We start from the raw sequence: 27099 nt of genomic DNA on the forward strand, positions 1-27099 counted from the left end.
TGTTTTTGCCTTATTCATTAAAGGAGAGAGTGTGTCATGCCCTGATTAACTAATACAGTGAAAGCAAACATAAAACACTTTTTTTTGGTGACTCTGGCCTTTCACCCTTTGGCTTCATGCTACTCCTGGTCCTGGCCTTGTTGGAAGAAATGGATCCAATAGCTGAATGTGTCATCATGGAGAGACTCACATGGCAAGAGCTCTCCCAACTTTGTTCATCCAAAAATGATCCCAGAGGCCTTTATTTGGCTGACTAATGGGAACACTTACTAACAGTGCCTTGTTTATATGGAAAATAGGAGAGGGAGCAAGCAATGTCTCATTAGCTCTTCTCTTGTCTACAGGATGCATAGTTTTACTGTAAATATTCTAAGTTTCTCATTTGTAAAATATTGCTTATCTCAAACCCAGAGTTTTGTATCTGATGACATTGTTTATATATTTACATATGTCTGTTATTATTCAGTTATTTCAGTCACGTCTGATTTTTAGTGACCTCATTTGGGATTTTCTTGGCAAAGACACAGAAGTGGTTTCCATTTTCTCCTCCAGCACATTTTGCAGATGAGGAAACCAAGACAGACAGGGTTAAGTGACTTGCTTATGGTCACACAGCTAGTACGAGTTGAACTCAGGAAGATGAGACTTCCTTTAACTTTGCCATCTAGTGTTGTTAAATTATATGCCCAGGCTCATATAGCTAGTGTCTCAGATCACATTTGAACTTGAGTCTTCTGAGTCCAAGCCCAGCACTCTATCTAGCACTATGCCATCTAGCTGCTCATGTATGTATATTAAAATGTATATTAAAATACATTTATATATGTACTGCGTGTATATTATTTAAGTGTGGAAGTTTTGCTTGCATTTGTGTATATTTGTTTGCATTTGATGACTCAATCTATTCAACTTAACCAGTTACTTGGTGCTGGAAATATTAAGAATCACTGAGTAAGTTTATTAAGTTTTGTAGAGGTGCTAAGAGATCTTAAGATGAAAAGCTTGTATAAAGCTCAATGCTTATACAGTGATTCATCCCTGCATCCATCATTCAACAATCATTATTTAATATCTACTATGCAGGAGCTTTTGTGTTAAATGAGGGAAGTGGAGAGAAGAGATACAAAATTAAAATTAAAAAAAAAAAGCCATATAGTTGTAGTGTTGTACCATAGTAAGGAGGCAAGGTAAATTTGAACCTAAATATACATCTGAGAATTATGAAATGCTTCCAGGTAAAAGAATTTATTTAACCCCTATCTGTTGTGCCAGATCCTAGCAGAGATATACATGACACGGATTCTGTCTTTCAAGAGCTTGACATCTGATGTTTCATTTGATTGCTAAGAAACAAATACTCCAGAATATCCACCTAGAGAAGAATGCTAAACATTATTCATATTGGGTCATATTGGGAGACTAGACATTTACTCCAAAGATGCTGCTATTACTGACGCCAATTATTCTTGGTACCTCCTTTGGAGAACAGCCTTCAGGAATCTTCACCCCATTCTTTTAATTAACAACTAAATAGCATTTCAAAGTATACAAAGTGCTACAGAGTTACAATTGAAACAACCAGAGTGCAGTGGATAGAGTGTAGGCTTGAAGTCTGAAAGAACCGAGTTCAAATTCTGTATTTGTTATTTATTAATTGGGTGGGTATCTACCTCAGTTTTCTCATTTGTGAAATGGAGATAATAAGAGGACCTAAGCAGCTGGATGGTGCAGTGGGTAATATGTTAGACTTGTAATCAGGAACAGCTGAGATCAAATTCAGTCTGTGGGCAATTCAATTACCCTAGGACTGCCCTCATCTGAAAAAGGAAATGGCAAATCTTCATAGAGGGTCATGAAGAGCTGGACACAACTGAATAACTAAAGGATGCCGGTAGTAAAGATTGATTGAGCAAACTTGTAAAACTCTTTGTAAAGTTTAAATCATTATATAAACACCATTTCTTATTATTGTCTCATTTCATCCTGGCAACAATCCAGTGAGGTGGGCACTGTGTTCTCATTCTTTAGATGAGAAAGCAGGTTTAGGGAATCATTTGAAGTGATTTATTTGCCATAGTGACACAAACTGGTAAAGTGAGATTTGAATTTAGATCTCTTCCAACTCAAAGCCTTTGCCTGTTTATATTGCCAGCAAATCTCTGATCTTGGCAAAATGCCATGGGTTTTTTGGAGTTGTTTGTAAGACAAATTATCAACCTGGGTGATACTGTTTCAGATTTTAAAAGAAAAGAAAAAAGGAGTTAGGGATATAAAGTAGTGAGCCAAGTAGTCTATCCTGTATGGCCCATAAGCCAACTTTGAAGGAACTTTCCAAAATGTTTTGAGGAGTAATGATCACCATGAATAGGTTTGGCTTCCAGGATGAAAGCATGAATGGATACATGTCACCAACTGTTTAAGTTCTTTATATGTTTAAAAACAAAAAGCCATGCATCTTGTTACTTTACCATCAGCTCTCTGAGATTATATAAATCGGCCCTTCTTAGCATATTCCTATTACATAAAACAAAGGGGTCAAGTTTGCTGGCTGCAGAGCCCCCAAGTGCTGCCCAACCAGATGAAAATAACACTGGGAAATGTTGGACAAAATAAGTAAAAATGCAATGCAACACAGATTATGTAAATATGTGGTTTTCTAAGTCCATATGCAGCCCACCAAGTTTTCTCTTTGTGTTTGACTCCGCTGCCATGAAGCATTTTTAAATGAAGAGACTGTGCTAAAACTTTAGTGATTCCTCTTTGTAAAATCTCAGTAAGATATAGATCATTTAGAGAGAAAGAAGTATGGTACAGAAAATTAAAAGTCAGAAGACATGAGTTCAAATTTTGCTTTTTCTATTTAATGAGACCATAGATTTAGAGGTGGGAAAAACCTTGGAGATTATTTTGTTCAACCCCTGCATTTTACAGAAGAGGAAACTGAGAATCAGAGAAGTTAAAATAATTGCCTTAAGGTCACTTGGGTAGTAAGTAGCAAAGTCAGGATTCAAAGTTTTCTGGTTCCAAATCTAGCATTGAATGTCTGAGATTGGATTTGGATTCAGATGGTTCTGACTTTAAGTACCATATTGTCATCCATTTAGCTATTTTATATAGATGTGCTCTTTGTCTTCTCCCTACCAAGAACACAAATAACTGAGCTGGAACAGATCATGCTGAAAAGTCCATCTGTACTGTCAAATTGTTGCTGATAAGATGGAAGATCATAAATGAGGTTTACAAAATACTCTGGCTTTGTATTCATTTCCTTATCAGGCAGCTAAGGGAATGCCATGATAAGGGCCCCGGGCTTGAAATTAGGCACCTGAGTTCAAGTTCTACCTCAGACACTTACCAGCTGTTGGACTTTGGGCAAGACACTTAGCCCTGTCTCCATTTCCTCATGTGTAATATGGGAATAGTAATAGCACCAACTACCCAGGGTTGTTATAAAGCAAAAAACTAAGACAGTATTTGTAAAGTACAGTGCCAGGAATATATTAGATGCTTAATAAATGCATGTTCCATTTCCTCCTTTCCACAATGACCTTGTGAGTTAAACATTCCAGGTATTTTCTCTGTTTTTATGGGCAAAGAAACTGAGGTCAGAGTTTAACCTATCAATTTGTTGTTTTGCAGGGCTACTATAAACGGACCCCGGACTACATTCAGATTAGGGAATGGAAGAGAAGAGGCTGTTTTCCTGTCCCCATGGTCCACTCCACATTCCTCATTGACCTCAGAAAAGAGACTTCACAAAAGCTAATGTTTTTTCCCCCGCACCAGGATTATGCCTGGACTTTTGATGACATTATTGTCTTTGCCTTCTCCAGTAGGCAAGCAGGTATGAGGGTTGTGTGTGTGTGTGTGTGTGTGTGTGTGTGTGTGTGTGCACATGTTTATGCATGAGTTTATGTATGACCCCTTGCTTCTGTGGGAGGATTTAAAAATTAATTTGGTTCAATAGAATTCAAAAAATGCTAATAAGGACCTAATAAGTGTTGAGAAGAAGTGTCAAATAAGGCAGAACAATATTAAAATAGAAGGGGAAATATTTAACAAAATAAATAAAAATACAATAAATCATAGATTATATTACATTTTAAAACTAAGTCGATCTGAAACCTACTAAATAAGCAAACCATCACAAAAGTCACAGAACTCAAAACTTTGCTCTCCAAATAGGATGCTCTGCAGGAACAATGTGAATTGTTCTCCATTTCTGCAAAGAATACATTGCATCATGAAATGTTATACCTCTAGAAAGTTCAGTGTCTAAATTTGCAAACTCTGTAATTCCTGAACTTAGAATTATTTATAACTCCCCAAGAAAATCTTTCTGTGACTGGAAGATTGGAAATCTCTAGGGCTCACATTATTTTGGGAATTTCAAATTCTTTCCTCTACACAGTAGGATAGGTTTTAAAAATCATGTCCTTGAAATCCTTTCTTAGGTCATGTAAAAACATAAATCATCATCATCATTCCAATAATAGTTAGCATTTATATAACACTTTAAGTTTTGTAAAGTGCTTTACAATTATTATCCCATTTTATCTTATAACAATCTTGTGAGGGAAGTGCTATCATTATCCCCATTGATTAAGGCAAACTGAAACACAGAAGTTATGTCCAATGTCACACAATTTATAAGTATCTGAGGGTTTTTGCGATATCAGGGCCAGTGCTTTGTCCACTGAACTTCCTAATGGGATTTCTACTGTGCATCTCTTATAAGTTGCCATCATTTTTTCCAGCTTGCAGTGAGAAAAAGAAACTACTCATCTGTTCCTCCCAGTTCCCAAACTCCTGGCTGAAGGTCCACTATGCTAATCTCTAGTTTAGAAGTCTAGGGGTAAGAGAGAGCAGAAAGGATGACCACCTGACTTTTATAGATCTGAGGACAAAATTGGCTCTTTTTTTGATCAGCAGTCCACAGAATGCAACCAATTGGAGTTTTTTGAAGCCAAATCAATATGGGGCAAACGAGCATGCTCACATTCTGTAGGATAAATATTGGGTAATTGCTTTCATCAGAGAAGCATCCATTAAGATATAGTATCATTTGTCCTTTTTTCAAAATAGATAAAAATTTTAAAGCATCATTCAGTCAACTAATTCATAAACTTTTTATCAAACACCCAATGTGCCAGGCATTGAGCTAACAGTTGGGGATACAAAAAGAGGCAAAAGTCTGCCCCTGCCTTCAAGGAACTTACTTTCTAATGACTCAGGAGTTCTAGAGCACTTCACAATTATTATCTCCTTGTAATACTACATTCCCAGATGTGGAAAATAAAGCAATGGGAAGTGAAAAAGTCATTTATTCAAGACAGGCAAAGTAACAATTTAATTATGGCTTCATCCCCTTCTTCATGTCATGAGGGTTTTAAAGAGTCAAATTCACTTTCGGATCCCCTGGAAGCATCTCTTCCTTCAGAGCCCAGAGTCAGAGAGTTGGAAGCTTTCTCAGCAAGAAAGGGAAGCTGACAGTGATTTGTTGGCCAGGCCAGATGAGTTAATTAAAACAGGGTCCGGGCCCATTAAGGGAGGTGAATAAAGGTCTTTTTTCTTCCCTCTGCCCTCCTTCCTATCTGTTAATACCACCTGACAGTTTCATGAGATTTGGCAGGCAGTGCAGCTGACTGGAGGAAATTTCAGCCAGGTCAAATAAAGGCGTCACTAGGTAGATAATTCTTATATTATAGCAATTAAAAAACCATAGGTTTGGCCACATAGACTCATGCTTAGCTGACACGTCCTTTTAACTAAACTATTTTTTCATTAAAATGAGAGTTGGCAAGGGTTGGAACTATTACTAATTTCTCCTTCCATCCTGTATTTGAAACTGTCTGTTCTCATATGGATGGTCCCAGAGTTTGCTTCATGAGATGGGTAGGAGAAGGAACTTGCTGAATACAGAAGGCTCTGTGGTGTGTTTGTGGTACTGACATATTGGAGGTTGTCAGTCACACTAAAAAGACAGGATTTCTCTTCCTACCCTGTGAACCTACATGAAATGTTTATGTCTGCATAAGTTGCTCCAAACTCATTGCTGTCAAGAGATGAAAATATGACCCAGGAAAGTCAGAGCATTTGAAAATTTCCTTTATCCTTTCCATTCAATCAGAACTAAATTGCTCCTTTTTCCTCTCTTGGCAATGTCTACATTTATCTTTCATAACTTTACTACCCTTATGGGTCTTTTCTGTCTGCTTTCATATCAAACAAGGATTCCATTCCTAATTTTTTCCTTATTTCCTTTGAATTGGTTTGGTGTTCATTTCTGCTCTTGGGAACCCTAATCCTTTCCTTTCCTTTTGGTTCTTTCCTTACCTTTATTTTTTATTGTATTTTAAGCCAACAGAGGATTTTTTTTCTTTCTGAGAAAAATGTTCAATTTCCTCTGAGCTAGAAGAGGAATGGTTCAATATCTGTGAGCTTCCAAATGGTGGGTGTCATTTTAAATAAAGGGAAAGTTTGATGTCTCTGAAGACCAGAAATGGTGAATACAGCTACTTGGTATTTTGTTCTTGACAAGTGGTAGGCTTTTTAAAAAAATCAAACATATTATTTAGAGCATAATCTTGAATATCTAAACAATCATTTGAACTTCCATCAGTCATTTAAATTAATTTGAATTCATAAAGTATCATAACACCTTTTCAACTGTTCCTTATTAGTACCTATCAGGATTCTTTGGATATTCATTCTCTCTAACTTTTTCTACTGTGGCCATAGTTACCTTGCATTCTATTCTTATTCTGAAGTTTTTCCCCACATTATATTATTTCCTATAACAGATCTTTGCAAATTTCTTTACCTTCTTTATACTTGATGGTATTAATAACATTTTGATATTCTGTTACATCAATATACCATAATTTATTTAAGCATTTCCCTATTCTTGGACTTTAAGGAGCTTTTGCAATTACATGTAATGTAACATTTTTGCAATTACATGTAATGCTGATATGATTTTTTTAATTTATAAGGTGTCTGTTGCTAAGCTTTAAGTACAAACTATCCTTGCCAACAATTCCCCTTCTTTCTTCATTGAACCTGTACCTCCTCTAACTGCCTGTGCAGAATCCCTGAAAAAAAGGGGTATTTTCTGATCTGTGTTTCTTATTCTTTGATCTTAGGTATTCAGATATATCTCTGCTGGTTTCTGATCTGTGTTTCTTATTCTTTGATCTCAGGTATTCAGATGTATCTCTGCAACAGAGAACACTATGGCTACCTTCCCATCCCACTGAAGCCACACCAGACACTGCAAGAGGACATCGAGAACCTCATTCACGTGCAGATAGAAGCAATGAGTAAGTAAGGCAAGGAGGACACCTAGAGGGCAGGGTCCAGCTTTGCAGATGGCTCATTGTCCATTTTAATGGCAAAGAAAAGAGTCATTTCAGTCTCTTCTTCCTTTGCTCCATGAAGAAAAGTCCTGGTTCCAAATCCATGGGTAAAACTGCAGTGGAAACAAGGCTTACTCTAGAATTGGAGGTAGGAGTTCAAGGTAGCCCTTCTAGCTGTGCAACCTTGCATATCAGAGCCTCTGTTTCCCCATCTGCAAAACCCAGGGGATTGGACTGGGTGATTCCAAGATCTTCCCAACTAAATCGAAATTCTTCCAAATCTAGGATTCTTCCTTCAGCGGATGCTAACAGTAAGCGCATGACTATCTTAGCTACAGCAATGAATGGACAAACTCTTTTAATTTGATGGGTTTATTTTTGGTTTTGAAACCAAGAAGCAGAATCATGGATTTAGAACTAGAAAGGGCTTTAGAGATGATATAAACTAGTATCCATAATCTATAGATTAGAAAACCAGGGCTTGGAGGAGCTAAATGACTCCCTTGTGGTCAAATAAGGAGAAAATAGAAAAGCAGGTTATTCTCCTGCTTGCCTTCTGACTTCTGACAGGTCTGGTAATTTTTCCACCTTGCCCAGATCTCAATCCTTTAACACTGTTCATTCACTTAACTGTCTCTCTTTGTCTACTGATATTTCTTTAATTGTTGTTCAGTTATTTCAGTCATGTCCAAATCTTTGTGATTCCATGTGGGGTTTTCTTGGCAGGAATACTGGCCTGGTTTGCCATTTCCTTCTCCAACTCATTTATAGATGAGGAAACTGAGGTAAACAGAATTAAGTGAATTGCCCAAGTTCACACAGCAAGGTTCTGAAGAGAAATCTGAACTCAGAAAAAGAAGGCTTTCTGACTCCAGACCTGGCACTTTAGCTATTGCACTACCTAGCTATTTTAACAATTCAAAAGATGTTCTGAAATTGATTCTTTTTTATCTTTTACTTTTTTTAATATTTATATTTTTCTTTGTTCCAGTGTAAATCTGACTAGCTATTTGTAAGTGAAAATTCCTTTGCCTTCAGGATAGGTACTGGGGAATATCCTTTAAATTAACTATCTCTGAATACCCACAAGATTTTGAGTTTACAGTGATTTATTCAGCTACCCTATCTGTTTATACATCAAATTGATCTGAAATACAGCTTGCAAGTCCAGAATCCTAAAGTACACCTTTTCCCAGCAAATAGAGAAGGGCTTTTGACAATCTCTCTTTGCCTCTAATTAAAACTGTAAACAGAAGAATGGGAAGAAAACAATTTATAATTTCCATGATTGAGAATTGTGCAACATGTAGGTAGCTCAGTTTTTTCATCACTAATTGTGTTGCTCCTCCATTCAATAAAAACAAATAAATACATAAGCAGTATACCAGGCACTTTGTTAAGGACCAAAAATGATGATCCCTGCCCTATAAATCTTTACAAACAACAGAGGGCAGCAAGGGGAGCAGAACGTGAATTCAGCTAAGTACATACAAAGTATATTCAGCAAGTCTGAGAACTAGCACCTGGGCCATCAGGACGGCTGACCTCCTGAAGGAGGTGGCCTTTTAGCTTAGCCTTAAAGGAAGCCTATGTTGCTAAGAGGCAGCAGTGAGGAAAGAAGCATTTCAGGCATGAGGATAGAAAGCATTCCATGCATGGAGGCAGCCTGTGCAAGTCCGGTAAAAGCATAATTTAAAAATGTAGGTAAATTTGACTCGAAGGTAATGGGTGAGGAAGAATAACATGGAATCAATCTAGAAAGATGGGTTGAAAGCTGATGGGGGAAGGAGCTCCAGTTCATGCCTCATGAAAGATAGCTGAAGAAGGGTTTAACAGAGGGCTCAGGGGGGCTTGGTATCTCTTTTGAAATGTTTGGAAGACTGACACGTGGAAAAGGCATTCTATTTCTCCTCTTTGGCCCCAGAGAGCAGAAGGAAAATTAATACTGGAGAGTTACAGATGAAAACTGAGGCTTGATTTTGGGGGGAAAGATTTTAATAATCAGACTATCCACAAGTGGATGAGGCGGTAGGGAATTTCCCCTCACTGGAAGTTCTTTGTTTTGTAGATGGAGGGAATAGCATGCTCTAATTCTGAGTTTCTGAACTTTCTGTGTTTTGCTCATGTTCCCACACAATATATGCATAATATATCTTTGGAAATATCATTGAATTGAGCTGAAGTCCAATACCATTACCTCTACAGAAATTGAGTAAGGAGTCATTCAGGGTACATCACATACACTTAAAAAATGCTGACTGACATCTATTATTCATATTCCTTAGCTCAGCATTTAAACCTTCTACAACATGACTCCGACTTGCCTTTCCAGTTTTATTTTATACTTCTTCCCTTCAGAAATTATATGTTCTGGCTAAAATGAACTACTAGCTTTACCTTGAAGGAATCAGTACTATGTGTCCCAGGTCTGTGCATCCACAATGACCTTTTTCCTTCCCCTTCCTCTTGTTCCTTGAATGAATTCTGTTCTCATCTCCACATCAAACTTCTTTAATTTCTCACTCCCAAGGAGCCTTCCTTTTAACAAATGAGTAAAGTCAAACAAAATTACACCTTTTCTATAGCCAGATTTTTCTCAAGATTTTGTTTTCATGCTTCTCCTGGTCCACTTATTGTATAGAACAATTATTATTTGTTAGTTTGTTCTCATAATACCATTTATCTAAAAATAGAATAGGACAGAAAAAAAAACATAGATCACATATTTTTCAGATGTCCAGTAAGAAACTCTAAATAGTTAACCTTGATAGAATTTTAAACTCATTGTTATGACGACAATTCAATGAATTAGCAACAAATGTAAATACTCTACTTTGTACGCTGCCCAGTGATAGGAATTGAGGACAGAGATATAAAATACACAGTTCCTACCCTCAAAAAACTTTAAGAGTTCACTTGTGGAGATGGGACTCCCCTGCATCATTATCTGCCTGGTATGTATCTCCATAAGCATCTCAAACTCCAAGAGTCCAGAACAGAACTGTCCCTCTCTTCCCTACAAACATCCCTTTTCCTGTTGGTACACCACCATGTTCTAGTCACCTAGATTTATAAGATGGCATTCTTTATTTTTCATTCTCCTTTGCTAGCTTCATCCAATTATTTGCCAAATCTTCTTGATTCTACTTTTACAATATCTTGGATTCTTTCTCTTTTTTTCTACTCACATTAGTTCAGTTCTTTATCACCTGCTTGAGCACCAAGTGGAGTGTTCTTCTCATAGCCCTCTGGCATCTTCCTTAAGAAGATTAAGTACTCTTAAAACACAACTCTTCAGCAGCTAATAAAGTGATAGAACTCATTACTTCTAAGAGGTGGTACAGTCAGAAAATATAATTCTTTTCAAGGAGTACTGGGATAAATGTATGAGTGGAAGAGCTATAAATAGCTAATAAGAGAAATTAGAATATCTCTAATAAATCTGACCTCAAAGACTGATTACAAGGACAATTGGGCTCTCTTAAGTGCCCGGCATGTCCTCTGGATCCCTTGTTATGCTATAGGTCTAAACCTGTATTATTTTTCTTATTTGGAAAATAGTAGAGACATGGTGAATAGAATATTAGACCTAGAGTCAGGAAGACCCAAGTACAAATACTAGCAGTGTTCCTTTGTCTTTTTTAGTTGTTTTTCAGTCATATCCAATTCTTCATGACACCCATTTGAGGTTTTTTTTGGCAAAGATATTGGAATGGTTTACCATTATCTTGTCCAGCTCAGTTTACAGATGAGGAAACTGAGGCAAACAAGGTGAAGTGACTTGCCCAGAGTCACACAATTAAGGCCAGATTTGAACTGAGGAAGATGAGTCCTTCTTCTTAAAGGCCTGGTGCTCTATCTACTGTACTACCTACCTTCTACTAGCAGTGTAATCCCAGGAAAATAACTATCTCTCTCTGCCTCAGTTTTCTCATCTATAAAATAATAATAATAACACCTAACTCCCAGGGCTGTCAGGAGGATCAAATGACATGATACTTATAAAATACTTTGTAAATCTTTGTAAGCAATGCTATTCCATTATAGACTTTATCATCATCATCATCATCATCGTTATGTTATTGTTCCTTATCATCAGATATTAAACACTGAACACATAGCCTTGAAATCTGAACTGAGCTATGACTTTTAGAAACCAATCACTTTTATCTCCTACAAGTAAATCAATGAGCAAGCTATAATGTCTGTTCCATCTTTGCCTGAAACAAAGTAGTTAATTTTAACATCTTTCTTGGTTGAGGCCATTTTTAAAACTCTACAAGCCATTTGTGCATCCTAAAAGATGTCATAAGAAAGATCTGTTAGAGAGTAGTATAACTACTGTGTTCACAGGATGAAGTAAGCAAAGCTATCTGAGAGGAAAGAAAGAATCAGAGCAACATTCTGTTCTGAAAGATTCTGATGAATTCGTGTTGGGTTCATTTTTCCCCATGAAAATCCAAAAGGAATGAGCAGCAATAGAGCAGAACAAATGAAAATAGACTTGAGAGTAACCTTAAAGCAGTATGTATTTGCAGAAAAATCAAGAAGAGGAAGTAGTTGCCAATTGTTACAAGCAGGTACTGAAATGAGTTTTTGCGTGGCTGATGAAGCGAAGACCATTATTTGATGGTCACACTTCACAGTGAAACTGAACAATCGAACATTGTGATTTCATGGTCTAATTTAATAAACATTCCTATCCAACACACACTTGTTAAGCATCTCCTGCAAGGAAATAAATGCAAGAGAGTCTTTTTAAGCAACTATTTGAAGCAGCATGGGTTCATTAGATGGTTGCTGTCCTTCATTCTCAAAGAGGAATCAAAATGATATCACTCTGTTAGAGTCAAGTTGCATTGTGTCCAACTGTGGATGATCAGATTAATATGAGTTCAGAATGCTCTACCACAGGTCAGGTACAAATAGTCCATGTGAGCATTTGAAGGAGCTTTACTAATTTTGCACAACTCATGTTTCCTTTGGGCTAATTCAATTCTGCTTTGCGCATAGAACACAGCATCTTCTTTGATGAGGGCACGTCATCCTGTTTCAGTGTCTCCCATGTTGTACAATCAATCATAAAGTTTGTAAGAGAGACCTTGAGAATGTCCTTATATTGTTTTTTCTGACTACCTCATGAGTGCTTTCTTTGTGTGAATTCTCCATAAAATAAAATTTTTGGCTAGCATATATTTGGCATTTGAACAATGTGTCCAGCCCAATGGAGTTGTGCTCTCTGCAGTAGAGTTGGAATGCTTGGATAGTTTAGTTCAAGAAAGGACTTCAGTATCTGGTATCTTATCCTGCCAGGTGATCTGCAAAATCTTCCTAAGATAAATCGGAATCAAGGGAGGAACACCACTCTTGAAGTCAGAAGACCCAGGTTTGAGTCCCAGCTCTCCTAAAAGTGATGTAATCATTTTGATACCCTTACACAAAATGATCAATATCTACTTAGTTCATTGTGACCTCGGAGAAATATTAGAACATTTCTGAATTTCATCTGTATTGGGAGTCAGTTTTACTTATACTACTTAGTTCATAGGTTGTTGTTATTTTTTAATATAGGTGTTATTATAAACTCAAAATAATTATAATAATAGCAATTGATATCTAAACAGTATTTTAAATTTTGCTTTGCAAAAGCTCTACATATGATGTCTCATTTGATCCTCATAACAACCCTGTGAGATAAATGCTATTATCATCCTCACTTTACAAACAGAAAACTGAGGCAGATAGTGGTTATGTAATTTGCTCAGAGTCATACATACAGCTAGTGTCTGAAGCTAGATTTGAATTCAGGTCTTTCTGATTCTAAGTCCAGATATTGTTTATATTAAAGATTATATTAAAGAATATAATTTATATTCTATATTAATATTATATTCTAATGTATTTTATTTTTCTGCACTCAGAAATATCATTCTGAGAAGAGGTCCCTAAGCTTCACCAAAACTACCAAAGGAAAAAGGCCCATGACCCAAAAAAAAGATAAAAACAGAAGGTTATTCTATTTGTAGATCACATTGTGCTGATTGCATCAAGACCCAGAATAGTCAAGCATTGCCTTAGTAAGATCCAGAGCACTCAAAAGAGATCAATCTAACCATCTACAGAAAGGAAAAAAAGCAAACACCTAAAAAGGTTTATTACCTAGGCTAGGATATACTGTTGGATGGACAATCGATTGAGTCAACTGTGAGTATGTGTGTATATGTGTATGTATATGTACATGTGTAGATATATGTGTGCGTGAATACATATATAGAGAGAGAAAAAGACAGAGAAAGAAAAAGAGATAACAATGAGAAATAAAAAAGGAGAGACAGAGAGACAGTCTGTAAATATATATATTTATAGTCTATGAGTATATATATATATATATATATACATATATATATATATATGTAATATGTCCTTGACATATGGGCAATGTATATGGATGAACATAGTATAGAATTGATTAGGAGATAAAGATTGAATTGGATTGGATTTGGAAAATTGTCCCATCCTTTAATTCTCCTGAGCTGCTCTCTGACACCCAAACCTTTTTTTTTTTTAGCACTAATAATCTCCCAATGATGATATATAGTTGTGAATCACAAACCACCATTATCCAGTGAATTAAAATTATGGGCAACCCAGAGGGCAATAGAGAGGCACATCAATCATGGGTGTGAGTAGCCTGAAGCATTTTGCCAAAGATATCTTGCATGTCATGAGAGGTAAAAGAGAACTCATCTAGAAAATGAATAAGTATAAAGAGCCAGACTGATCATTTATGATGAGAGAGAATGCATCAGGCATGTAAAAAAAATGTTTTATTGTTGTTGTTTAGTCATTTTCAGTCAAATCCAACTCTTTGTGTCCCCATTTGCAGTTTTCTTGGCAAAGATGCTGCAGTGATTCTACACTCTGAAAAATAAATCATTGAAAAGATGCACTACATTTTAATACTATTTCCCAATATTGAACTTGTTCTATTTGATTTCCAGAAGAAAAATCAGAGCAGTAGGTAGAACCTGTAGCTGAGAAGGAAAAAATTTTATAACAGGGCCATTCAAAGCTGAATTCAGCCTCCCCTTGAAGTACCTAACTGTTTTCAAGCAAAAACTGGATTGCTATTTGTCAGATGTGATAGATTTATGGATTAGGTAGGTAGAATAGTGAATAAAGCACGAGCCCTAGAGCCAGGAAAACCTAAATTTGAACTGTGCTTCAGGCACTTTTAACTGTGTGACACTGAGCAAGTCACTTTATCTCTCTGTGCCTCAGTTTTCTCATCTGTAAAATGGGAGTGCTAATAGTACTTCCCTCTTAGGCTTCATTCTCACTCCTTACTCTGTGTTACTCTATGTAACTGATCAAGATCTCTCTCTTGTAGTTTCTGTCTCTAAAATGTCTCTCACATCCATTCCCTTCTCACTGCTCACCTGGACATTGCCAGAAATCAGGTCCTCATCAACTCTTGACTTTATCATTGCTGTAATCTCCTAACTGGAGTCCCTGCCTTAAATTATCTCCTACTCCAATCCATCTCTTTGTCTCCCATAGCTCTTATATCTTCTGACTCATCACTCCCCTACTCAATGAACATCCTTACCTCCCTATTGCTAGGAGAATCAAATACAAACCCCTCTCTTTACAACCTATTCTGGACCCATCCTTCTGGCCTTATGATACATTCCTACAGTCATTCTATAGTCTGGTCCTCTTGCTGTTCCTCACATATAACACTCCATTTCTATCTAGTACCTTTGTACTTGGCCATCCCTTCTTCCCTCTGCCTTTTAGAATCTCTTATTTCTTTCAAGACTCAGCTCAACCACTCCTGACCCTCCCAAATGATAATGTACACGATGTACTCTTTATTTATCCTACATCTGCATGTAAGCATGAATATAAAATTACATAATGAGTGTTACATATTTGGGTAGCTAAATGGCACAGTGAATAGAGTGCATGCACTGGCGTTGAGAGGACCTGCGTTCAAATCCAGCCTCAGATACTTACCAGTTGTGTAACCCTGGGCAAGCCACTTAACCCTGTTTACCTCAATTTCCTTATATGTAAAATGAGCTGGAGAAGGAAATGGCAAACCACTTTGGTATCTTTGCCAAGAAAACAGCAAATGGGGACACAAAGAGTCAGACACAACTAACTAAACAATGTTTTATGTTCCATATGCATGTATATGTATACACATACATATAGGTACATATATATATATATATATATATATATATATATATATATTCTATCTGGGGATATTATATATATATATATATATGTACCTATATGTATGTATATATGTATATATAATATCCCCAGATAGAATATCAGCTCCCTGATAATAGGGACTGTTTCATTTTTTTGTCTTTGTATCCTTTGCACAATGTCTAGCATGCAACAGATGCTTAATAATGCTTTTTATTTGATTGATTAGATTATATAGAACACTGAAAGATTTTTGAAACAATCTTATGGTGATGTGGAATGACTCTAAGAAGTTACAGAGAAGGTCAGTGGATAGCTTTATAATAACTTTCCATTGGAGAAATCGAGGCACAATTTTCACATATAAGGAACAATAGCAAATTTGACACATTTCCACATTTCTCAGTAATTAGCTCATGATTTCAGTCATTAAGTTGTTCATATTTGACTAGAAAAGTATCCTTCAGATATCTATTAGAGGACCAAGGAAATGCTGTGTGATGTGAACATCCACTGACTTTTCTTCTAGACGTGGACATCATTTTTCCCCCACTCCAAACCAACCCTCCTTCCCATCTTCCTTATTTCTAGGCAAGATATTGTTTTCTCTTTCATTAATCAGGTTTGTATCATCGTGACATCATCCTTGACTCTCCATTCTCCTTTATTCCCTTTCAACTATATACAGGCACTGCAAGGTCTTGTTGCTAATTCACAGCCTTCACAGCATCTCTTATATCTTATTCCTTCTCTCTATTCTTTGTTGTTAAGTCATTTTCTGTCATATCTGACTCTTCATGGTTCATTTGGGGGTTTTCTTGGCAAAGATACTGGAATGGTTTTCCATTTCCTTCTCCACCTCATTTTATAGACAAGGAAACTGAGGCAGAATTAAGTGACTTGTCAAGTCTTCTAAATGTCTGAGACTGGGTTTGAAAATATGATGAGTCTTCCTGACTCTGAGCCTGGTACTCTATGCAGTGCATCATCTAATTATTCATAGCTCTCCGATGCTACTTCAGATCCTCATCACCTCTCATCTGGTCTATTGCTATGTCATCCTAATTTTTATACCTCAACACTTTCCTGTTTGCATCTTCCATACAAGCTGCCAAGTGATATTCACAAAGTATGAAGCCATCACATCACTCTTTTGTTCAGAAATTTTAATAGCTCTTTCTTCTAGAATAAAATACAAATTCCTTTTTTAAATATGTAATGCCTTTTACGATCTAGCTCCAGTCAGGTTTATTATGCTTTATTCTCCTTCTGTGACTTTCCAATTCAGCCAGACCAACCTACTTGCTCTTTCTCATATGTAACATTTCATCTGCCATTTCCATGCAATTCCACAGACTCTCCTTAATGCCTGGAATGTTTTCCCTTTTCACTTCCATCTATTGGAACCCCCTTTTTCCTACAAGTGTCATCTCCTATATCAAGATCTGTTTTGATCCCTTTCTAGTGCCCTCTCTCCCTGAAAATAGGTTGGTTTTTTTTTGTTTGTTTGTTTGAATGTATTTCACATTTATTTATTGTTGTTGCCTCCAATAGGAGGTAAACTCTCTGCAGACAGGCAAGTTGGCTTTGAAAAATATAGGTTGAACTTATATACTTAGAAAGAAAAGCAAAAAATATATAACCAATACCTGCATTTCCAAGTGCAATATTCTTGTATTCTACCATATATACATACTATATATGGGGTATATGTGTATGCACATCTCTATTTTATTTGTTGCTTATTAAGTTCAGAATAAAAACAAACTCTTAATAATATAATATAAGCTATCTAAGAGAAAGAACTTTTTAAAAATTTTCTTCTTTAGCATTTGGCACATAATATGTGTCAAATACTTGTTGAATGTATGTAGATGAATTAGTGGACAAAGTGTACTCTAATCGCAGAGAGCAGAAAATGCTGACAGAAGTCAACTCAACACACATTTATTAGGTTATTGTTATGTACAAACTATAGTGCTAGACACTGGAATTGTATATTTCTCTTTCATTAATTATGTTCCTTATCTTTCAGTTGACCGTCCTCCTATTGAACCTTCCCAGTATGTCTCAGTTGTCCCCAAATACCCGGACAAGATGGGATTTGATGAGGTAAGGAGGGGGCTATCCACACAATAAAGGAAACTTATGTATATATATATATTACATATATTATATTTGGATATAAGGATTGGATATCACATTTCTCTGAGAACATTTGGCTCTATTATTGATAAATTATTTGGTGTTCAGCAAATCATCAAATATATAGCACCTCAGATTTCCTCCTCTGTAAAGAGGAGGATCATGGTAGAAGCAACTTTGGCATTTGCCAGAAGAAACTAATAAACATTGAGTCTTGACACTGAGGTATATTTCTTAAGGACAGACATTACAACCATTTTTATGCATCTTAAGGAAGATTTTAATTTCATTCCACTATTTTTAAGTTAGGAAAAAATCATTCTTGGATGAGCCCCTGCTTATTTTCCTTTTCACCTTTTATGACTTTTCTATTCCTTCTCTTTATGAAAATGATGTATAGGAGGTTGGAGTGGAGGAGAAGAGAAGAGATGAAAGGAAGAGAATGATGGGGGACTTAATCTGAGCTCCTAGCTTGATAATAATACATTTTAACAGCAGCCCTTTAAGGAATTTCTTCTTCTCTCCTAGCTATTATGCTCTCAGTACCACTCTCAATATTCATGCAAGTAGCAGATTTCTTCATTCTACTTTTACACAGTCACTCTTTTTATATGGTTCTACTATATCACAGCCTCCCTCCTCTTATAATTATCATTATTGTAATAATATACTGCCTTCATATTACAATAATTATTTCATAATAAGAATAACATTATAGTATAATAATTATAAAAAAGTTATTTTATCATAATCCTTTCAATTACATATTTTAAAAAAATATTCTTAGAAAAGGCACCAGTATGTCAGAAGTCTAGAACATGAAAAAAGTTACCTCTACACGGGGCTAAGAGAAGCTAAGTATCTTTAGAGACATTCATTATTCTTTTCCCTAACAAAGGATATTGTTTCTTCCAAGTCCTGTTTCTAATTTCTTTAGGTCAGCCTTGAAAACATGTGCTTGGGATTCTTCATGGTTGGTTTTGTCTTAAAGAAGACAGTAAGAGTTTGACCATAAAAGTCACAACACAATGAAGTTAGTTAAGGAAGGAATATCTTTTCCTAAAGAATAAATTAATAGTAGTAACAATTAATGTTTATGTACTGCTTTAAAGATAGCTAGTTATCCATCTCTCAGGGATGATTTAGGTGTGAACTGGCCCAAGGAGAAGGACATAGAAAAGGGGATGTCTAAGGGTCCTGTCAAGCTAGGATGTGGGGGTCTGGTGTGGTCAATGTTTGGATTATATTTAGTTTAATAGATTTTCCCCCTCTACCTCACCCCATCCCACTTCCTATTTACAGTCTGCTACGAATATATGCATGTGTTTCTCTGTTGTCTGTGTTATTCCTTTGTGGCTACAGTTTTTATTGCCCTTGGACTGAGTAGCGCCTAGGGCTGGGTTTATATTTGCTAAAATCTGGTCTTCCCAGATGAGAAGTCTGTTTTTGCTCCTACTCTGCTTATAGCCAGAACAGAGCACCTAGTGTCCCCAAATAGCTCCATTATTATCCATGTGAAAGGACTGTTGTTAGGTCACTCAGACAGAAATTATGAAATTTGCACAAGGCAATCCACACACACACACACACACACACACACACACACACACACACTTGCAGCTTGAAATAAATTTAATGGGTTTTATGTAATTAAATATAAGTATCAACTAAATTAAATATGAATCATTTCAGACTCTCTGGAAGCCTTTTCTCTTTTTTTTTGGCGGAGGGGAAGAAAAATAGGCATTTTGTTATATATCATTTTAACACAAGAGATAATTCTGAACACAACACCCAAATATATCTCTCTACAAAGAACATTCCATAAGTAAATAGCCATTTTTCCTATATCTTTAGAAAATCCACTTATCTCAAAACTTTTATTTCTTTAGATTTCATTTTACTTTCCACTCAGATTTATAAAATATTGCAGCTAAAAAGGAGCTTAGAGATTTAGCCCCACCCCTCTGTTTTAGAGACGAGTCTTACGGAGTTGATTCATTCAGAGAAAGATAGCTTTTAGTTTGCAGCCCATTTATGCCCTCATGGAATTTAGAGCTAAAAGGAATCTTACAGAAAAGAATGTAGCCCCAAACTCTCATTTTACAGATGAAGAAACTGTGGCACAGAAAGGTAAACTGATTTGTCTGTGATCATGCACATAGTCAACAAAAGAGCTCACATTTGAACATCCATTTAGAAAATGGATTCTAAATTCGACGTTCTTTCCACTACAGCAAGTCACTCAGTTGGAAACCCAGGCAGAAATAGAACTAGGGTTTCCTGTTTTCTAGACTCATGTTCTTTCCACTAATCTACAGTTATCCTATCCACATTGTGACTTTCCCCATTGTGGTTTCGATATATATCATGGGTCAGCATAAGAAATTAAATGGGAATTTGAGGGGAGTTTTGCAGAAACCACAGCAACATACAGAGGATAGCAAATGACAGTATTTTTACTTAATATTGACCTACATATAGTGTGTGACCAAATATTAACCCAAATTTTATATTAAGGCACTGTAAACACCCCTTAAAAGAGAAAGAAAAAATTCTTTGCTGGTATATTTTACATGTTTTTTTTTTTTTTTTCCTAGATCACAAGGGCACTATGCTATTAATCTCTACAGTATGGAAGGAATTTTTATTGAAAAGGTTATAGAAACAAAATATGTTCCCACAAATAGAGAAATATCAGATTAAGTTATGGTACTGTGAAATGGGTTATTACTGTGTTCTAAGGAATTATATTTATGAAGAATTTTTTTTAAAAAGGATAATATATATGAAGGGATGCCCAGCAAAGGAAGCCTCCCAAATATGAACTTTATTTACAATATTGTGGTCATTGAATAATTGACTACATGTAACCTTATAAATAAACTCAAAATGAGAACACAACAAAATCTGGATCAAATAAAATGGTTAAAGTAAATATCATTGGGATAAAGTTAAAGGAAACTCTCCTATTATATGAATGAATGGAAAACCTTTATTTTTTATTATGGGCCAAATATTATACTGTCTCTTTGAATGCTTATTTCTTGAAGCAGAGTGGTATAAAACCCTGTCTTAACAAAACTGTGTGTATTTACTACTTCTGAGCTTCTGGAATCATTTATTTGATTTGACTCCCTCTAGCAAGGCTTCTAAAACTTTTTCCACTTGTGACCCCTTTTGGGCTGAGAAATTTTTATGAGATCCCAGGTCTGTAGGTATATAAAATAGGTATACAAACCAAACATTTACTGATAATAAATCATAATTTCACAACCCTCATGTTTATTTAGAAAGACACCATCTGGGATCACAATCCACAGATTAAGAAGCTTTGCTCTAGAGATTTTAGGAGATTTTTAGTAGCATTTAGGAGATTTTCAGGAGCATCAAACTACCACTAGAATGGTTAAATGTAAACAGAGTTGATTTTAAGAAGAATTCTATTACAGTAAATATTTAGTAAGTATCAACTACATGCAAGCCACTCTGCAGATTTTTTTAAATGATATAGTCAGTCCTTTCAATGACCTATTGGGGGAATATATGGTTTATATATTTTTAAGTATTGCACAAAGTAAAGAGTGATGGAGACCAAGGTGGGATCCAGGCAAAGAGTTCTATTGAAAATTTGAGAACAAAGACATTTTCAGCCAGTAATAATGGGGAAGACTCCAGATGCTAGCATAGACCTAGTGCCAGCTCTCTATATAAGAAATCAGTCTTCTTTCCTCAGCTGACTAATATCATTCCTGCTCCACACACTTCATCAAAGCTTTCTCACTGCCTTTTTCTGAATGTCCAATATAATAAGATTTTATTCTTTACTCCACAGGGTCTGATGGGACTTATTTCATTTGTGATTATTTTCTCCTTTATTTTCCATTTAGATTTTCATGATAAACCTCAAACGGCGGAAGGACAGACGAGACCGAATGTTGCGCACACTTTATGAACAAGAAATCGAGGTCAAAATTGTAGAAGCAGTGGATGGAAAGTAAGCTTCTCTGTGTTTCCCCTCCCCACTTCGCGTATTGCAGATCTTAATGAGTGGGTTTATACAATAATAGCTTTGAAGTTTGTAAACTTGTCTTTCACAGCACACTCTAAGGCAACTAGCACAAATGAAGGAATGGGGCACAAATTGGAGCACAAATGGGAAAAAGATAGGAATAAGCATCCAAAAAGCACCTACTAGGTGATAAGTCTTGGTTAAATAAGCATTTAAAACAGTTACCTCATTTGATCCTCACAACTATCCTAAGAGATAGGTACTATTATTATCACTGAGGAAAATGAAACAGATAAGCTTAATGACTTGTTCAGGGTCACACAACTAGGATCTGAGGTTGGATTTGAACTTGGACCTTCTGGACCCCAAGCCCAGCATATCATATACTATACCATAAGTTGCTTCAAATAAGATAAATTAAATCAACCATTTTACCTGTGTAAGCTATTTTTAATATCACATCTTCTTGTTTCATTTTATAGCACATGATGAAAAAATATTTTTTTTTAAAGTTCAAGGTCTGGGAGAGTCTTTTGTTTCTTTAAATAATCTGTAAAGGTGCCTCATTCCCTTTGGAGATAGCTAAGTAGGCCAGTAGATAGAGCATTGGGCCTAAACTCAGGAAAACCTGAGTTCAAATCCAGACTGGACAAATTGCACCCTCTGTGTACCTCAATAGTAAAATGGTTATAATAATAGCATTTACCTCCCAGGGTTGTTGTGAGGACTAAATGAAATAATATTTGCAAAGTGCTTAGTAAAGTGCCTGGTTTACTATATTAAAAACTGTATAAATATCTGTTTCCTTTCCCTTTCATTTAGTCAAAGAGTCTAAAGCAAGTTACTATATCAAGATAGAATTTCAAATCAATCTTTCTCATCCATCTTATGGATGGAGAGGATGGATGGAGAATAAGATGTCTGGGGAGAAAGAAAAAAAACTTATTAGGAGATGAAACTAGCACGAGCAAATCCATTCTATATTTAGATTTGTGGGTTTTAGTCAGCTGGACCCCAAGCCTGTATTAGACATATTTCTTCATGCACTTAGCCAGTCTATCTCTGCTTTTAGTTTTCACTCACCAAAGGCAAACAACCTACTTGAAGTCTTCTTTTCAGTCTGTTTTAGCAATCAGTGTCCATATTTTTCCTAAATATGAAGTTTGATTCATTGCCCTTAAGGAGAAGCAGGAGTTGCGCAGGACATGAGCAGGGCTGCTCTTCTGATTCCTGCTGATCACATATGACTAGGTTCTTGAGTGCTCCCCAGCTGCTGCTTTGCTGGACTCAGCAACGGAGAAACCTTTGGGGCTAATGAATCACCTGGTTGCTTTCTAGGACTCAGGTGTGAAGGGCACTTTGGAGCAATGAAACTATTCTCTTATTAGCCAGTGAGAGAAGAACTACAGGATCAGAAAGCCTTTAAGAAGGGAATGACTATTCCCCCAATGCCTTTTTGCTCTCATCCTTCAGGTGACCATTCAGTCCTTAGTCTTCCCATGCATTTCATAATGCATTTCTGTCTTAGTTGAACCCATTCCTGAGTTTGGAACTAGTTCTTCTGTGTTTATTTTTTCCTCATCTTAAGTTAATAAATATCAATTCTGATATAGATATGCAGGCTAGAAGACCATCTTGTAAGTTCATGAGATTTGGTGGTCTTGGGTCTTTGGACTGACTAGTAAGTAGCTAGGCAGGAAATCCCTAGCAACAACTCTGGTACTTGGAACAAGACTACCATCACCAATATGACAAGCCCATGTTCTGGCCTGACTTGTCCAGATATATACTTCTTTCCAGAAGGCCCAGTGTTATTTGATATCCTCTGTGTGCACAGAGAAGGGAACCCCAAGGATGGAGACATCCACTTCTTAAAGATCTACCGAATCATCATCAGCCCTTCCCTGCTTGATGGCCTCTAAAGAGATCACTGGCTGCCTCATCCAGAGGGCACCCAAATTCTGAGTCACATATGCTCAGTAGAAATCACTCTGCCCATATTCTGTGCAACCCTGATTATTCAGGGACATCCAGAACCTAATTCTCAGAGTAAAGTCTTGTCCAGCAGAACAGCAGAATACTTTTAGTCATAGGGGTTTCTCTCCTTTTTTCTTTAAATTGAGTAGCTATGCAACTATACAGAAATCTTTTCTCTTAGAATATGTTCCTGGGTTAGAAAATTGGAGGGAGGGGGGTGAGAGGAGGGATGGTAGGGAATGTGCAGTTATTACTTACTTTAACATAGTAAGGTCTTTTAACCTTTGTCTTTGTCTTTCTTTGTCTTTTAGGGCCCTGAATACAAGTCAGCTGAAAGCTCTGAATATTGATATGCTACCTGGCTACAAGGATCCCTATTCTTCCAGGCCTTTGACAAGGGGTGAAATTGGATGCTTTCTTAGCCACTATTCTATCTGGAAAGAGGTAAATGATGCTTCATTTCAATTTTCATATTTTTTTTAATTTTTATTTTTCTCAATATATTTTATTTTTCCAAATACATGTAAAGATAGTTTCCAACCTTCATTTTTGTAGGATTTTGAGTTCCAATTTTTTTCTCCCTTTTTTTTCCCCTTCTATCTTCCCCAAGACAGCAAGCAATCTGATATAGGTTAAATGTGTACAATTCTTTTAAACATATTTTCATATTTGTCATCACATTTATTTTCTAGCCTAGGACTTTGGGCAAAATGGGCATTGAACTATTGATGGAATGGAATATCTCCAGTTATACAACAAAGAGGGGGGGTTGTAGGACTCTAGAGATTGTTTGGGATTTGAAATGGTTTTATGTTAATTAACTTGGAACCTTATATTCTGCTCATCTTGAGATGCATTTCATCATATGCTTGACCTCTTACCCAAAGACCAGCAACAGAGTGCCAAAGTTGAGTAAGAATTGGCACCACATCAAGAGTGAGGGTCCATGAGTCCCTATGCACCATTGATACTGACATTGAAAAAAAAAAGGCTATATTCACAGAATAGGAAGGGACTTCAAAGACCACCCAGTCTGACTTGTAAGGCAATAATAATAATTGACCATTTATATGATGCATTAGAGTTGGTTATTATTGCTTATTATGCTTATTATCTCAATCCCAGAGATGGGGAAGCAGGTTGTGAGATATTAAGGGTCTTGTCCATGGTGCTACAGCTATCATAGCCAGTATTTATGTTCAAATATTCTTGACTCCAAGTCTCTCATGCTCTCTACTATGTTACCTGGCTAGCCCATAGTATGACCTCCAATGATTGGAAAGTTACTGCCTCCTGAATTTTTCTAGTTTCCGATGGTTCTAATTGTTAGGAAGATTTTCTCTGAGTTGAACCTAAATTAGTCTCGCTAGAATTTTAACTTGATGGAGTCTGTAATCTAACACCTGACTGTATTTGTTTATTACTCTTTTTGGTTGAACCTAGAGAGAAAAAAGGTCCAGAGGATTATAACAATAATAACATCAATAACTACATTATCATAATAATATGCCATTATAGTAGTCATGGTACCATCCTTCTGATATACTTTTAAAAAATTCTTGAGCATTCAATTCCTTCCTGCCTTCCTGTCAAGCAGAGGACAAACATCTTTATCCCCATATAATCATTAAGGAAATTGAGGCACATAGGGGCCTTTGCAAACAGTTGCTAGAACTAGATTTCAGGTCTAGCTGACTCTTAGTTATCATAAGATTGTCTTCTGAAGAGGGAAGAAAGAATCTCATACAAAAAGCCTTGTTGGTGCCTTATCTCCCAATGGTCCATTCTACTTCGGTATCTTTTCTATTATTACTAAAGCACAGGTAAGTGGGAGTGATTAATTGGTTTGAAGTATGTCCTTCTTTTCTTAAAATACCAGATAATTGACCGAGAACTGGAGAAGACACTTGTTATTGAGGACGATGTGCGTTTTGAACATCAGTTTAAGAAGAAACTTGTGAAGTTGATGGATGACATTGATCGTGTGCAACTAGACTGGGAACTGATGTGAGTGAAAGAGGAGAGGTGGGGGAGACTGAGCTTCTAGGGAGTTCTCATCCTTTGGAAGATGGAGGTCACCATTCACTATATCTCAATTAAATTTTTTTATTCAATTTTTTAAAAAATTTAACAAACATTTGTTTTCTTTCCTTTCTACTTCCCTCTGTCCCAAACTGAAAAAAGGAGAAAAAAACCTTTATAATAAGAGTGAAGCAAAACTTATTCCTGTATTAGCCATGTCCTAAAGTGTTTGTCGCATTCTGCATCTTGAATCCATCAATATTGTCTGAAAGTAGTACAGTTCATCATAAGTCTTATGAAATTGTGGTCAGCACATTGGTCAGCACTGTTAAGTCTTTCAGTTGTTCATCTTTACATTGTATTAATTGTACATGGGATGTGAACATACTTCTGGACAAAATCAATAGACAAAACAACTCTTTTTGCAAGAGAACTCAGCATATATCCCATCCAAAAAGCAACCCTGAGTGAAACAAGTCTGGCAAATGAAAGCCAGTTTATCAAAGTCAGAGTTGAATACACATTGCCTTGGAATGGGTGCAGTGATGGGTAGCACAGTGAAGCTGGCATGGGTTTTACAATCAAATCATCTAGTCAGCAAGCTCATATGCTTCCCCAAAGGAGTGAATGACAGGCTCATGAAATGCAATTGCCACTTGAAGAAAGCACCATGCTACCATCATCAGTGTATAGATTCCCATCATGATGAGCCCTGATGAGGTCAAAGAAAAATTTTGTGAATAACTTCACCATCGACATGCAGGAAAATGACAAGCTGGTAATTTTGGTGACTTTTATGCCAAAGTAAGCACAAGCTATCTATCAGACAGGTGACTTTTATGCCAGAATAAGCATAAACTATCTATCAGACATGGCAGGGAGCTCTTGGGAAGAATGTAATCAGAAATAGCAAAAGCAGTGGGTACTCATTATTGATGCTTGTGCATCTCATGACTTTCTCATCAACACTGACGTCTATTTATCTTAATGAGACAAATTTCCTGGATGAATCTTCATAGCAAACATTCGAAATTAAATTAAAGAGAAGAGAAACAGGATGTGGGAGTGATGAAGGCAATGTGCGACAGAGTGCTGAACTGATCATAGACTTATCCTCTCCAAGCTAAATATTACATTCAGCATAAGTGGTAGCCTTGAGGCAAGACAACTATCAGAACACTCGATGTTACAAATGAAAGCACTTCTCTGTGTGTGAACAGATTGTTCCTAACTGTGAGCCAACACATGGTTGGCAACAGTGGGAAAAAAAAAGAGTGAGTAGCTTTCAGAGAGTTGGAGTTCAGCATCCTTTTACTCATCTGAGGCAGAATATGCACAAACATCAACATTGGTTGATTAAAA

The 27099-nt window shown here is 36.4% G+C and overlaps 1 protein-coding gene across 1 annotated transcript in view; it reads left to right on the top strand.

The window, feature by feature from the left end:
• COLGALT2 (collagen beta(1-O)galactosyltransferase 2) overlaps window positions 1-27099 on the top strand; it is a 137182-nt gene that overhangs the window by 98789 nt on the left and 11294 nt on the right. Inside the window, exons 5-10 of the mRNA XM_051998794.1 lie at window positions 3640-3844; window positions 7203-7322; window positions 17617-17693; window positions 21617-21723; window positions 24027-24159; window positions 25595-25722. Coding sequence (XP_051854754.1) covers window positions 3640-3844; window positions 7203-7322; window positions 17617-17693; window positions 21617-21723; window positions 24027-24159; window positions 25595-25722 — 770 coding nt within the window. The remainder of the gene's footprint in view (window positions 1-3639; window positions 3845-7202; window positions 7323-17616; window positions 17694-21616; window positions 21724-24026; window positions 24160-25594; window positions 25723-27099) is intronic.

Source organism: Antechinus flavipes, chromosome 4 (assembly GCF_016432865.1).
Source record: "Antechinus flavipes isolate AdamAnt ecotype Samford, QLD, Australia chromosome 4, AdamAnt_v2, whole genome shotgun sequence".
Taxonomy (NCBI): Eukaryota; Metazoa; Chordata; class Mammalia; order Dasyuromorphia; family Dasyuridae; genus Antechinus; species Antechinus flavipes.